The sequence below is a fragment of the Pelobates fuscus genome, chromosome 6 (assembly GCF_036172605.1).
Source record: "Pelobates fuscus isolate aPelFus1 chromosome 6, aPelFus1.pri, whole genome shotgun sequence".
Taxonomy (NCBI): domain Eukaryota; kingdom Metazoa; phylum Chordata; class Amphibia; order Anura; family Pelobatidae; genus Pelobates; species Pelobates fuscus.
Window position 1 is genome coordinate 11,913,134 of NC_086322.1, and position 16,280 is coordinate 11,929,413.

The 16,280-nt window shown below is 42.6% G+C and overlaps 1 protein-coding gene across 5 annotated transcripts; it reads right to left on the bottom strand.

Moving 5' to 3' along the window:
• Positions 1-235: 235 nt before the first annotated feature.
• LOC134615276 (probable N-acetyltransferase CML1) lies at positions 236-10,923 on the bottom strand. 5 transcript variants are annotated; one of them, XM_063459768.1, is made up of 3 exons: positions 10,825-10,923; positions 6,207-6,262; positions 236-948 (listed from the first exon to the last, which is right to left on the bottom strand). In XM_063459768.1, the coding sequence occupies exon 3, from the start codon at positions 938-940 to the stop codon at positions 269-271; it is 672 nt and encodes a 223-aa protein (XP_063315838.1). In that variant the 5' UTR covers positions 941-948; positions 6,207-6,262; positions 10,825-10,923; the 3' UTR covers positions 236-268. The 5 variants fall into 5 exon arrangements, with proteins under 5 accessions (XP_063315838.1, XP_063315837.1, XP_063315839.1 ...); XM_063459765.1 differs by having other exon boundaries at positions 693-948; positions 5,622-6,262; XM_063459767.1 differs by lacking the exon at positions 6,207-6,262.
• Positions 10,924-16,280: the final 5,357 nt, after the last annotated feature.

The following is a 16,280-nucleotide window of genomic DNA, read 5'->3' on the forward strand; positions in this document are numbered from 1 at the left end:
TATTAAACGTGCCTCTTTTGTCTCCCTCTCAGTTAATCTCTTTACATGTTAGTACGTTTTCAAATATGTTTTTTTTAGATTGGTTATCTTTGTAGGATTTTACTTTGCTTTCTTCTTAAAGAAATAATGTTCTAACTCAACGAGACACAAACATATACAGTGATTACTGTCTTTTCATATCATTCCTGGTTCTGGTTCCATATAGTCCACCCACATAGCACCATCAATAAAAGGAGGCATCAGAGGTATTTCAAAAGAAAATTGGAGTTCATGGACTACTTGGAATGTCAAATTTGTATAAAAAAAACTTAAAATCCACGACTTTTGCAAGGGGGTGTTTTAGAAAAGTTGAATGTTGAAACTTGAATCCCATGCTTTGGTACAAGACGTGAGCTGCCAGGTGGCCTGTGGTGGTCTCCAAGATCACGGCTTCACACCCACGTTTTCGTGCAAAATCAATGAGCGTCCTGCACAAGGCCTTTGCAATCCCTCTGCCTCTATGGCTCTGGGCAACTGACATCCTCTTTAGCTCTAGGTGCCGTTCTCCTCCAGCGTAAAAGGATGGTGTAGCTGCTACAATACCCACGACTTCTCCAGCAGACTCTGCCACCCAGAAGCAGTAACCATCCCTCTGCAGGTAGTACTTCTTGACATCCAACATGTCATCGGAAAGGGCATGTTTAACATAGGATCCATACAGATCTCTTGTACCAAACCACAAAGCAACTAACGGCAGGAGAACACACAGAATGGACAACATAAATGATTGGAATATTAGTATCGGAAGAACTAAAACGACAAGCATAAAAATCCAAATGTGTGGCAGTGTGAAGGCATGGTTGAAGGCCACTCGATGGTGCTCCAGGGTGCCTTGCGCAAAAAGATCTCTCGCACTGTCATAGTCCGAGTCCTGGTACAGACGAATCCGGTAATCAGACATTTTTCCACCTGCGTCAAAGCGTTACACAGACAAATGGGTAAGTAAGAATAAGATACAATCACAATTGCTATAATGAAAAAATGTCATTAACAACCTGATTTTTTTAAATATATATAAAAAAAAAAAATGCATGTTAAACTTTGTTAAAAATGTGGATTTCTCCATTCCAAGAAGTATATGTTTTTATAGTGGAATAAAGGTGAGATTTCAAGCAAGAATTAGTTTATAATTTATTGACAAGCGGATACTGTACAAAAGGCAAGCATCCCAACATTCAAATAGACAATTAAAGGACTTGTTTTCCTGGCACTAAGTAGTCCTTAGGTCCCCCCACCCTCATGGCCCCCCTCCCGCTGGGCTGAAGGGGTTAAAACCCCTTCAGCCACTTACCCTTATCCAGCGCTGGGCTCCCTCGGCGCTGGTGATCTCTCCTCCCCTTTGGACGTTGGCTCCCGAGTCGAGCTGAATGCACATGCGCGTCCAGTTCATGACCGATGTGCCCGAGTGCTCAGTCCACCAATTGTGTATGTGAGATGGATACCTTATTTACAAAAACTGCAGTGATCCTATTTGGAGGTGAACAGGTGAAATATAACAACGGATCAGAGTGATGTTATTAATGATGTAAACATGTTTGAATTACGTAATAAATTTAAGTTAACCCTATGTGTAACCGGTATGTGATACATACTCTCGTGTAGATAAGTCAGAAAGTAATAAAAGATAAATAACTATACAAATAAAGTATATACAAATGTTTCAACCCTAACCAAGGGAACATAGATACATAGTACATATCGTCATTAGCTAAATATTAACTCAGTTATATAGCAAAATATTGTCAGTGTAATTTTGAAGCATTATACAATATAGATTACTTCCATCATGGAGTTACGGCAAATAACTGTACTATATTAATGCATTCTGTACCACATAGCTCAATCATATATTATCTTCTAGGTAAAAAACAATATAATGAGTTCTTCTCATTTAAACCAGATGGTGATAATGTTTCCAACGTGTATATCCAGAAAGCCTCACGTCTGAGTAACAGGTTATCGCGATCTCCTCCTCTGGGTGAGATGGGTATGTGATCTATTCCCATAAAGCAAAGTGAGGACAGGCTATGTCCTATCTCAAGGAAATGCCGGGCGACTGGAGTGCTCGCAGTGCCGCACAGTAGTGCTGAACGTATAGTAGATCTGTGACCCGGCATGCGTTCCCTTAGGTTATTAGACGTCTTGCCCACGTAAGTGAGACTACAGGGGCATATAGTTCTATACACAACATGTGTGGTCCTGCACGTAATCCGGTGTTTAATTGTGTACACCTTTCCAGATTTTGGGTGACAGAAGGTTTTACCCAGTATCATAGAATTGCACGCCAGACAGTTCAAACAGCGAAAACATCCTGCTTTTGTCACTTTCTGTAATGACTGTGTTGTGGACACTATATCTGTGTGCATCAAATAGTCTCTCAGATTTTTCCCTTTTCTGTAACTCATAATGGGATGTTTTTTAAATACAGGAGGCAGGGATGAGTCATTGTATAGAACGTGCCAATTTTTTTGAATGGTATCTCTGAGTTTTTGGGACTTTGGATGAAATGCCTGAGGGAAGATGAATCGATCACCGATGTCTTTATGAATCCTGTTTTCTGCAATTGATTCTATTGCTTTTGTGTATGCCATATTCAAAACTGTTTTTGAATATCCTCTTTGTAGGAATTTTTGGAACATGTCCTGAATCTGTATCTCTGCCCGGCTGTCATCTGAGTTATTGCGCAATACTCTTATGAATTGGGAGATAGGCAGTGACTCTCTTAGTTTTCTAGGATGGAAACTTGTTGAATGCAGAATAGTGTTCCTATCCGTTGATTTAGAAAAAGTATAGCCCAAGCGATTGCCTGTGATGACAATTTGAAGATCTAGGAGATTGATATTAGTCATACTCGACTGGTAAGTGAATCTCACAGGTGTAGGGAGTGAATTCAGTGTGTGCATCATGTTAACAAACTTTTCATCTCCACCAGTCCATAGAAGAAGGACGTCATCTATAAAGTGGAGGTATTGTAATATATGTTCTCCATAAGGCCCAAGGATCTGTTGTTGCTCAAAAACAATCATGTATGTGTTTGCATACATGGGGGCCATAGGAGCCCGCATTGAAGTTCCTGTCTGTTGTATATAGAATTTTGTTTCAAATCTAAAATAATTCAAAGTGAGGCATAGCTTCAAAAGTTCCAGTATATACTCCAGGGGGGAATTCACCCACTCAGTAAAATTCTGTAGAACTTCCTTGACTGCTAGTATACCATCATTGTGTGGGATTATTGTGTATAAGATAGACACATCAATCGTTGCTAGTAAAATCCCCTCTGCCGGTACTGTGATGTTGCTAAGACGTTCAATAACAGCTACACTGTCTTTGACACAGTTAAGCAAAGACAACACTGGAATTTTAAATATCTTGTAAAGCCTTGCCCCACCCTGCAATTAGGCTCAGAGCACTCTGACGTAAGTCTTCTATGTGCAAAAGTGTCAAAAAACTTACTGAAATTTAGGTAAGCAAGGTCTACTGCACCACCCTGATCTATAATTTTAGTTACCCAATCAAAATGGGCCCAACATCTTTTGGGATTACTCCTGTTAACAATGATTGGTTAAATAAATCTGTTAATGATTTTGTTAGTACACCACTAAGCTCTTTTAATAACTTTGGGTGTATTCCATCAGGTCCCATTGACTTATTTGTCTTTACTTTTGACAGTTGAGATAGAACCTCTTCCTCTGTAAACTCACATGTAACAAATGGCTCAATTGTCCCTTTTCTAACTAACTGAGTCCCCTTTCCTTCATTTTCATCTGTAAATACCGAACAAAAATATTCATTGAGGCAGTCAGCTAAACCTTTATCCTCTTCTACATACCTTCCTTCTTTTGTTTCTAACTAATCCTTGTTTTACTTTCCTTTTCTCATTTATGTATCTAAAAAAAGTTTTGTCCCCCTTTTTTACTGACTGTGCTATTTTCTCTTCTGTGTGCGATTTGGAAGCTCTTATAACTTGCTTAGCCTCTTTCTGCCTAATCTTATAGGTCATTTTGTCTTCCTCACTCTGGGTTTTTTATAATTACTAAATGCTAACTTTTTGTTTTTTACTATTTTGGCCACATCTGCGGAGTACCACAGTGGTTTCTTTAATTTTTTGCTTTTACTGACAAGCCTAATGCAATTTTCTGTTGCCTTCAGTAGTGCAACTTTTAAATAATCCCATTTCTTTTGGACTCCATTTAAATTGCTCCAGTCTGATAATGACTCCTTTACACATATTCTAATTTTAGAAACGTCTGTTTTTCTAAAGTCTAAAACTTTTGTTTTTGTGTGGTGTGACTCAGTCACTGTTCTTATATTAAACCACACTGACTGATGATCACTGTTTTAGGAACATTTCCAATGAAAAATGCACAATTAAATACATGCACTTTTTTCGAGGCGTATCAACTAATATCTTCTGGGTTTGTTTTTTTTGGGGACAGCATAGTGTCCCTTTAACCCCTTGCATGGGTGAGGATCATGTCAAAATGTAATTGCAAAACAAACAGTTACTGAACAAGCTGGAGAACTTCATGACGTGTTGGCAAAACCAGAAACAAGAGGCCCAAACATAATCCAATTTGTAACTAAGGTGTGGATAAGTACACGTGTATACTGGTCTGTAACTCAACCCTTTGCCAATCCTTACAATGGCTTTCTATTCCCTTCAGGAACCAAAGGAAAATATCAATACATAACCTTCAAAACTATTACCTCCTTAAATCACACAGACGCCCTTTATCAGTCACTACTTTCTGCCAGTGACCTTCTTTTGTTCTTTGTTAATATTATTATTATTATTATTATTGCAATTTATATAGCGCCAACAGATTCCGTAGCGCTTTACAATATTATGAGAGGGGGGATTTAACTATAAATAGGACAATTACAAGAAAGCTTACAGGAACGATAGGTTGAAGAGAACCCTGCTCAAAGGGGCTTACAGGCTATAGGAGGTGGGGTATAAAACACAATAGGAGAGGAAATTGCAATCAAATAAGGTGGGAGTGAAGCAGAGCTGGAGGAGAGAGTAAAGCGCTGCCCTTTAAGAGAGAGCAAGAGACAGGTATGTGAGGTAGAGGTTACTCTGGGAGGCCATAAGCTTTCCTAAAGAGATGGGTTTTAAGGCAACTCATAATTCCTTAACCCGGTCTGTCCTGCCTCTCTAACGTTAGCGAATAACCCTAACATAGTTATTTAAGTCAGAATTTAAAGGGAGCAGCAAAGTTTACCCTGAAATATCTACATTGGAAAAATGACCCAACAAAGTTATGTTTTCTTTCAGTTAAAATTGCCAACCATCAACACTTCAGTAAATAGCCCTAACAGTGGCACTATAGCCATTTCTCTTCATCTTTCATTGGTTAAACTGACAGTGTCAGCCTCTCTACATGGTGATCAAAGCCTCCATCTTCATACATTATTTTTACTTTAACTCATTTAGATTGTAAGCTCTTTTTCAAGCAGCACCCAGTTTCCTTTCTGTTACAACTTATACTTGGAGTTAATATTTTATTTGCTACTTATATCACATTATAAAATCACATTCACAGTTTATTTGTTGGGATGTCATATCTGTATGTTAAAACCTTAAAATTCACTGCTTTTCCAAAAATGTGTTCTATAACATATGAGGATTGCAATCTGAATCCCATTGCTTCGTACAGGATTTGAGCTGCACGTTGGCTATGTGAGGTCTCCAAGATCACGGCTTCACACCCACGTTTTCGTGCAAAATCAATGAGCGTCCTGCACAAGGCCTTTGCAATCCCTTTGCCTCTATGGCTCTGGGCAACTGACATCCTCTTTAGCTCTAGGTGCCTTTCTCCTCCAGGGTAAAAGGATGGTGTAGCCGCTACAGTACCCACGACTTCTCCAACAGACTCAGCCACCCAGAAGCAGTAACCATCCCTCTGCAGGTAGTACTTCTTGACATCCAACATGTCATCGGAAAGAGTGTATGTAACATAAGATATATAGAGATATCGAGTGCCTAACCACAAACCAGCTAAAACCAGAAAAACAGACAGAACGGAGATTATAAATGAACATGAGGCCAGAAGAGGAAGAAGAAAAACACCAGTTATAAAAATCCAAACGTGTGGAAGGGTGAGGGCATGGTTGAAGGCCACTTGTGTGTGTTCCAGAATGCCTTTTGCAAAGAGGTCTCTCACCCTGTCATAATCAGAGTCCTGGTACAGCCGGATATGGTAATCAGACATGTTTCCACCTGCATCGAAGAGTTACACAGACTGATTAAAATGACTCCATCACAATAAGAATTAAATACACATTGGGTTTTACAATGTCAGGAATGCTAGAATGTCACAGATGGCTTATTTTGTAGTGATGTATAGTGAATTTCTGTTAAATATATTTTATGTAGTCTCTTTTGTGATGGTTTGGCAGCTGCTCTGATCGTTGGTGTCCCTACCCGTGGAGTCTTTTGTTAGATCACCTGTTTTCCATCATGGTAGCTCCTTCAAGTCAGGAGAAGTCTTGGCCAGGCAGTAAAGTTTTGCCATGAAAATTGCAAGCAGACAGTCGAATAGGCTAAAAATTGGCCTTCATTATCATTTGATTCCGCATGTGGTCACCATGGTAATAGGGCAAGTATCTCAATAACCATGGAAGTTATATATGTCTTGCTATATCTACATACTATAAATAGCTAGCATGTGGAAATCATTATTTTACGTGACTAACCTCTACCTATTTAAACCAGAGACACCATTTCCACTGAAATCATGATCTCAGATCTTAGCAGCCCCAACACCTAGAGCAGAAAGCTCGCTTAGTATTGTCAATTCTGAAGCATATTACTAAACCTGATGAATAGTAACAAGAAAATTCAGAGCCACAGTCCTCAAGATGGGGAAGACACATGCCAAGGCAACATCTGTCGATACTTCCTCCAATGTTTCTGATGATGGGGTCATGTTTGGAATAGGATTAGCGCTGTAATCATGGAAGCATGAGCCCAACTGGCTGGGGATGGCCAACAGGAGCTCTATCACCTGGTGGTAGATGAATGGGACAGGGACAAAAACATAATCTACAGTCCAATATGAGTCCCTGACCCGAGGGATCAGCACAGGACATCAAAGGAAGCAAGTAGCTTAACATATGGTGTGCAGTAATATGCAGATTCTGTGATGGTTCCTGGTACCCATTTCTGAGCTGCAGACTATTTAGTTCAGCAATACAAGATGTACTAGAAGATCACACCGGCTTAGAACACAGATAATACAAGTGGTGGTTGGCTTACTTTCTACAATCGGTCGTGCCTTGAATAGTTAAAGTAAGAGTCTTATCTACCTTTAGTCCCCTTGTGCACTGGTCCGCAGTTGCCACTCCTCCCCAATAAAGATGATCTCAGATAATCAAATGTTTCCCATATAGAAGAACTGGGGGGGGGTAGGGCTCATGGCTGGTAGTCTCCACGCAGCTCCAATTACCACCTCCTCATAGAAATGTATTGACTCAATGCATCTCTAACCAGAGAGTTTGTCATCTTCATGTACAGTCCTACAGATTGCAGGATCACACCAGGACAGACCTTTAATGTTTGTCTGAGTGACAGTGAGTAGATATATTCCTAGCTAGCAATGAAAAAACACTGTGTTTTCTCAGAATAGTCAGTGTTTGCATTGCCGAGCCTGCAGGGACAGTCTATATTCACCAGAACAACAACATTAAACTGCAACAGTTCGGGTGCTTATAGCGTCCTTATAATGACGAACATCCCGGGAAAAGCCGCAATCACTGCCGCAACACACCTGTAACGGCAAACATCCCAGGGAAAGCTGCAATCACTGCCGCAACACATCCTTACTGGCTAACATCCCGGGAAAAGCTGCAATCACTGCCGCAACACATCCTTACTGGCGAACATCCCGGGAAAAGCTGCAATCACTGCCGCAACACATCCTTACTGGCTAACATCCCGGGAAAAGCTGCAATCACTGCCGCAACACATCCTTACTGGCTAACATCCCGGGAAAAGCTGCAATCACTGCCGCAACACATCCTTACTGGCTAACATCCCGGGAAAAGCTGCAATCACTGCCGCAACACATCCTTACTGGCTAACATCCCAGGGAAAGCTGCAATCACTGCCGCAACACATCCTTACTGGCTAACATCCCAGGAAAAGCTGCAATCACTGCCGCAACACATCCTTACTGGCTAACATCCCGGGAAAAGCGGCAATCACTGCCGCAACACATCCTTACTGGCGAACATCCCGGGAAAAGCTGCAATCACTGCCGCAACACATCCTACTGGCGAACATCCCAGGGAAAGCTGCAATCACTGCCGCAACACATCCTTACTGGCTAACATCCCGGGAAAAGCGGCAATCACTGCCGCAACACATCCTTACTGGCTAACATGCCGGGAAAAGCTGCAATCACTGCCGCAACACATCCTTACTGGCTAACATCCCGGGGAAAGCTGCAATCACTGCCGCAACACATCCTTACTGGCTAACATCCCGGGAAAAGCGGCAATCACTGCCGCAACACATCCTTACTGGCGAACATCCCGGGAAAAGCTGCAATCACTGCCGCAACACATCCTTACTGGCTAACATCCCGGGAAAAGCTGCAATCACTGCCGCAACACATCCTTACTGGCTAGCATCCCGGGATAAGCTGCAATCACTGCCGCAACACATCCTTACTGGCGAACATCCCGGGAAAAGCTGCAATCACTGCCGCAACACATCATTACTGGCTAACATCCCGGGGAAAGCTGCAATCACTGCCGCAACACATCCTTACTTGCTAACATCCCGGGAAAAGCTGCAATCACTGCCGCAACACATCCTTACTGGCGAACATCCCGGGAAAAGCTGCAATCACTGCCGCAACACATCATTACTGGCTAACATCCCGGGGAAAGCTGCAATCACTGCCGCAACACATCCTTACTGGCGAACATCCCGGGAAAAGCTGCAATCACTGCCGCAACACATCCTTACTGGCTAACATCCCGGGGAAAGCTGCAATCACTGCCGCAACACATCCTTACTGGCGAACATCCCGGGAAAAGCTGCAATCACTGCCGCAACACATCCTTACTGGCTAACATCCCGGGAAAAGCTGCAATCACTGCCGCAACACATCCTTACTGGCTAACATCCCGGGAAAAGCTGCAATCACTGCCGCAACACATCCTTACTGGCGAACATCCCGGGAAAAGCTGCAATCACTGCCGCAACACATCCTTACTGGCTAACATCCCGGGAAAAGCTGCAATCACTGCCGCAACACATCCTTACTGGCGAACATCCCGGGAAAAGCAGTAGTCACTGCCGCAACACATCCTTACTGGCTAACATCCTGGGAAAAGCTGCAATCACTGCCGCAACACATCCTTACTGGCTAACATCCCAGGGAAAGCTGCAATCACTGCCGCAACACATCCTTACTGGCGAACATCCAGGGAAAAGCTGCAATCACTGCCGCAACACATCCTTACTGGCGAACATCCCGGGAAAAGCTGCAATCACTGCCGCAACACATCCTTACTGGCGAACATCCCGGGAAAAGCTGCAATCACTGCCGCAACACATCCTTACTGGCTAACATCCCGGGGAAAGCTGCAATCACTGCCGCAACACATCCTTACTGGCGAACATCCCGGGAAAAGCTGCAATCACTGCCGCAACACATCCTTACTGGCTAACATCCCGGGGAAAGCTGCAATCACTGCCGCAACACATCCTTACTGGCGAACATCCAGGGAAAAGCTGCAATCACTGCCGCAACAAATCCTTACTGGCTAACATCCCGGGGGAAAAGCTGCAATCACTGCCGCAACACATCCTTACTGGCTAACATCCCGGGGAAAGCTGCAATCACTGCCGCAACACATCCTTACTGGCTAACATCCCGGGAAACACTGCAATCACTGCCGCAACACATCCTTACTGGCTAACATCCCAGGAAAAGCTGCAATCACTGCCGCAACACATCCTTACTGGCTAACATCCCGGGGAAAGCTGCAATCACTGCCGCAACACATCCTTACTGGCTAACATCCCGGGGAAAGCTGCAATCACTGCCGCAACACATCCTTACTGGCTAACATCCCGGGAAAAGCTGCAATCACTGCCGCAACACATCCTTACTGGCTAACATCCCGGGGAAAGCTGCAATCACTGCCGCAACACATCCTTACTGGCTAACATCCCGGGGAAAGCTGCAATCACTGCCGCAACACATCCTTACTGGCTAACATCCTGGGAAAAGCAGTAGTCACTGCCGCAACACATCCTTACTGGCTAACATCCTGGGAAAAGCTGCAATCACTGCCGCAACACATCCTTACTGGCTAACATCCTGGGAAAAGCAGTAGTCACTGCCGCAACACATCCTTACTGGCTAACATCCTGGGAAAAGCAGTAGTCACTGCCCTGTGTACTTTGCCCCGTTATGCTTCTGCTGTGTTCAGTTATTTATTGCGGCTTATTTATTAACCATTCAACTGGAGTAAACTGAAAATCTAATTGCAAACTCTGGTCTAAAATGCCGTGCTGTGACTAGAGACTGAAGGAGATGGCTTTTTTAAGACAGGATGTTAATTGTATATTTAAGGCAAAACAAAATAATTGTAGGAAATTGAAAACATAATTACAAGATTGAAACATTGTCTCTCTCTCCATGTGCAGTCACACTCACAGTCTTTGTAATTCAGTGTTTGATTCCCAGAACGTGTTGTTTAGAGAGTAAACCTGGTAATAAGCCACGGTGCTCTCAGTGTTTAGTGAATAAAGTGAGAACTTACAGTGTGCAGGTCTGATCAGCCCGGGGGAAGCTATGTTTAGACAGTGACTGTCTGCTCTGCATTAAACTGTCTGAGCTGGCAGCATGCATTGCACTTACACTGTGTCAGGGTTCACAATGAGGCTTGGAACAAACTCCACCTACTGTCTATTGGCCACTGGCTTCATAGGGCGTGGCGATAACGTCATTGTAGCTCTGTGATTGGTTGAGATATTAAAGCTCTGTCATTAGCTGGTTTATTAACCCCTTAAGGACGGAGAGCATTCTAAACGTTCTGATCAAAACAAAACCTGGAATTTGCGCTATATGTCTGTTCAGGCGTAATTCACCTCTTTCATATTACGTGCACCCACCCTTATTATATATCATTTTATTCAGGAGAAACAGGGCTTACATTTCACATCAAATATTTATATATGAAACATAATTTAATATGAATAAAATCAAAAATAATGTGAGACATGTAAGAAATGTTGTTATTTTCCTGCATGGCATTTTAACTGTGAATGTCATAATACTGATAACTTTCACTGCAATAAAATACACATGTTTGTGTTCATTGGAGGCACAGTATTTAAGATGTGGAACCCACATACCAAGGAACGTTCTTCTGACACGTCCCCCAATGTTTCTGATGATGGGGGTCATGTTTGGAAGTGTATTTTGATATTAATCGGTAATGTCATTATAAATGTATATTTATGTCTTTGTTTATGTATAATTATGTGCTTTTATTATTTATATATGTGGGGATCTGCCTGACAACCAAGCCAGTCCCCTTGCAGTGAACCCATCAATCATGCCAATCCGAGTCATGTGATCAGTCTCATGGCGACCACACAACTTGGTTAGCAGGTGTACTTGTCAGGCAGCCCCCCCAATCACACGCAATGCCGCCCCTATGGCGTTAAAGCCCTCCATTTGTAGGATGGCATAGCTCGCCCGTGGTCGAGGAGGGGTTAAACGTCTACACAGGTAGTGATTATAGATAACTTTGATATATGGCCATTTCTTTTAAGTAATTTATAAAGAAACAATTTTCATTCATATATATACACACCTTTCTCTGCTTTACACTACTGCTGTCTAGGTACGTATCTCCCCCCCCCCCTTTCCTTTACTATTTTGAGTATATAACAGAGCTCCACAGCAATAATACTCCCAGTAATGTGTCTGAGTGTATAACAGAGCTCCACAGCTATTATACTCCCAGTAATGTGTCTGAGTGTATAACAGAACTCCACAGCAATAATACTCCAAGTAATGTGTCTGAGTGTATAACAGAGCTCCACAGCAATAATACTCCCAGTAATGTGTCTGTGTATAACAGAGCTCCACAGCAATAATACTCCCAGTAATGTGTCTGAGTGTATAACAGAACTCCACAGCAATAATACTCCAATTAATGTGTCTGAGTGTATAACAGAGCTCCACAGCAATAATACTCCCTGTAATGTGTCTGAGTGTATAACAGAACTCCACAGCAATAATACCCCCAGTAATGTGTCTGAGTGTATAACAGAGCTCCACAGCAATAATACTCCCAGTAATGTGTCTGAGTGTATAACAGAGCTCCACAGCAATAATACTCCAAGTAATGTGTCTGAGTGTATAACAGAGCTCCACAGCAATAATACTCCCAGTAATGTGTCTGAGTGTATAACAGAACTCCACAGCAATAATACTCCCAGTAATGTGTCTGAGTGTATAACAGAGCTCCACAGCAATAATACTCCCAGTAATGGGTCTGAATGTATAACAGAGCTCCACATCAATAATACTCCCAGTAATGTGTCTGAGTGTATAACAGAGCTCCACAGCAATAATACTCCCAGTAATGTGTCTGAGTGTATAGCAGAGCTCCACAGCAATAATACTCCCAGTAATGTGTCTGGGTGTATAACATAGCCCCACAGCAATAATACTCCCAGTAATGTGTCTGAGTGTATAACAGAGCTCCACAGCAATAATACTCCCAGTAATGTGTCTGAGTGTATAACAGAGCTCCACAGCAATAATACTCCCAGTAATGTGTCTGAGTGTATAACAGAGCTCCATGCAATAATACTCCCAGTAATGTGTCTGGGTGTATAACAGAGCTCCACAGCAATAATACTCCCAGTAATGTGTCTGAGTGTATAACAGAACTCCACAGCAATAATACTCCCAGTAATGTGTCTGAGTGTATAACAGAGCTCCACAGCAATAATACTCCCAGTAATGGGTCTGAATGTATAACAGAGCTCCACATCAATAATACTCCCAGTAATGTGTCTGAGTGTATAACAGAGCTCCACAGCAATAATACTCCCAGTAATGTGTCTGAGTGTATAGCAGAGCTCCACAGCAATAATACTCCCAGTAATGTGTCTGGGTGTATAACATAGCCCCACAGCAATAATACTCCCAGTAATGTGTCTGAGTGTATAACAGAGCTCCACAGCAATAATACTCCCAGTAATGTGTCTGAGTGTATAACAGAGCTCCACAGCAATAATACTCCCAGTAATGTGTCTGAGTGTATAACAGAGCTCCATGCAATAATACTCCCAGTAATGTGGCTGAGTGTATAACAGAGCTCCACAGCAATAATACTCCCAGTAATGTGTCTGTGTATAACAGAGCTCCACAGCAATAATACTCCCAGTAATGTGTCTGAGTGTATAACAGAGCTCCACAGCAGTAATACTCCCAGATATGTGTCTGTGTATAATAGAGCTCCACAGCAATAATACTCCCAGTAATGTGTCTGTGTATAACAGAGCTCCACAGCAATAATACTCCCAGTAATGTGTCTGAGTGTATAACAGAGCTCCACAGCAATAATACTCCCAGTATTGTGTCTGAGTGTATAACAGAGCTCCACAGCAATAATACTCCCAGTAATGTGTCTGAGTGTATAACAGAGCTCCACAGTAATAATACTCCCAGTAATGTGTCTGGGTGTATAACAGAGCTCCATGCAATAATACTCCCAGTAATGTGTCTGAGTGTATAACAGAGCTCCACAGCAATAATACTCCCAGTAATGTGTCTGTGTATAACAGAGCTCCACAGCAATAATACGCCCAGTAATGTGTCTGAGTGTATAACAGAGCTCCACAGCAGTAATACTCCCAGTAATGTGTCTGAGTGTATAACAGAGCTCCACAGCAATAATACTCCCAGTAATGTGTCTGAGTGTATAACAGAGCTCCAGCAATAATGCTCCCAGAAATGTGTCTGAGTGGAAAACAGAGCTCCCCAGCAATAATGCTCCCAGTAATGTGTCTTTAACCTACAATAAATGTGTTTAGAAATCAGTCTGTGTAAATAAGATATTTTGTTCTTGTTCCAAATTACATTGTAGTTATATAAATTGTTATTAGTAAGTCACCTAAAATAATGAGTGTGGCGAAACCAACTTCGCCACTGTGAACTGGAGGAGCCTGGTTGTTAGCCTCCTGCCCTGTGACTATGGCCCTGCAGGTTAAACCTGTTATGTTCCCTGCAGAAAGGCATATTCGTGCCTTTCAGCCGGGGTGTTCGGTAGATTCCAGCTACCGAACAAACTACCGTATGAGGGACCACCTAGGAGCTGGAGTGTGCCGTTAACTAACCGCCCAGAAGCTGCGGTTAACCGCAGCTTAGTTGATGAACGCTGGGTGGCCTTTGTTCGGCTGCCGACCCCGAGGCGGCGGCCATTTTAATAGTGCGAAGGACCAGCGGTGTTCGGCGAGGATTTTATGGAACTATAAACGGACACTTATTTGCACGAACACCGCTGAGCCGTCCGTCTCCTGGTTCCTCTTCGTGGGAATGTAGCCGAACAGCCGTTCATTCGGTATTTTATGTTTCATGTGAATTGTAGTAACCCAGATAGCTATGCCATGGAGCCTATTTGTGTGATTAAAGACTTTGGCTCCATGGCGATTAAACTGTATTCGTGTGGTCTGGGTGCCATTCACCTAATAATGTGCACCCAGACCTGAGCTATCTGGGGATATGTAACATGTCTGTGTTTAGTGTAATCAAAGTAACTTTATATATTTTAAAGCATAACACTGTATTTAGGTCCCCACATGTGTAATGGAGTCTTGTCTTTGTCCTGGGAGATAATTGGATTACTTCTACAATTATCTCCAAGGCAGAAGGGAGGAAGCCATGATGCATTGTGGGAATGTTTACTGCTGTGTGTCTGTAATTGGTTTATGTCTGTCCTTTGTTACAGTCTTCCATTTGGTCCCCTAGGGGAGTGTCGAGTGTCTACCAGGTGGGAGACCTGCATAAATACTGGGCAGGTAGCCCTGAGTAAATGAGTTCCTGTTTTACCCTCAAAGTGAAGTGTCGTCTCATTATTGGGGGAAGGATTTATTGCATGCTGTTCCAGTTGACTGCTAGGAGTGTAAGCCTATTCGTATGGTTCCTATTCAACGGTCTACAGCATTCCTATGCTTGAGAAGATTCATATGCTGCATCGGTTCGGTGATTGTGGTGTCTGCCAGAGTGCTTGGAGACCTCAGGAAGCGATAGGAGCATCCTTTAATGGAGGTACCCAGTCGGGGTGCCAGGCGATCCGTTACAATGAGAATAGCCTCGCCCACACTCTCACTCCCCCCACTCACACCCCTAAAATGATAGTATCCCTGTTTGCCCATTTAATATGTTGGGGTGTATGTATGTTCTGTGAAATGAAACATTATTCAATGCCTACCACTTTCTATTGGACATTATATTCTGTTACATAGTGTTAGATTACATCCTGTTATTATTGGAATGGAAGGGAAGGAAAAGCGCTAACATATCTGACCAAAACAGGTGATTAGGGCGGCAGCTAACCCCAAAGTAAGAATCTCTCTAGTCCTACTGGTAAACATCAGATAGAAAAGAGAAAGCAAGATAAGGGTAGCGCCACAATATAAAGAAATTGGAATAAACAAATAAATAAAAACTATAGTATAGTGCACAAATAAATGGCTATAGTAAAGTCCCAAGTGGGGTACAGAGCTTCTTTTGCCTCAAATATTGACACTGGACTGACACAAGGTCCTTTTGCTGAATGGAGACCAGTGTTACCTTGGTCATTAACATGACACTGGGAGTAAGCAGAAAACATAACTAATGGTTTCATGAAGCTTTATGAAGAATTTAGTGCAATCCAACATGACTCCTTAAAACATGTGACCAATACACATTCGAACACTAGGCACCTTGAAGAGGTTTGGGGACATTGGCTCAAATATCGACAATCAAACAGCCATACATAAGTTATAAAATATTTTTTTTAAAAACTTACATGAACGTTTCAAGATGGCCAGCTATACCTTTTTAGTTAATAGGTTCGCCATACGCTAGGGGTCGATAAATAGGAAAAGCCCCCCTATGTTGTTGTGTCCACAGTGGGGATGTGGCAAGGGATGATAAACCTGGTAGAACACAATGCAACAGGAGACAGGACAGTTCACATCCATCCAGATA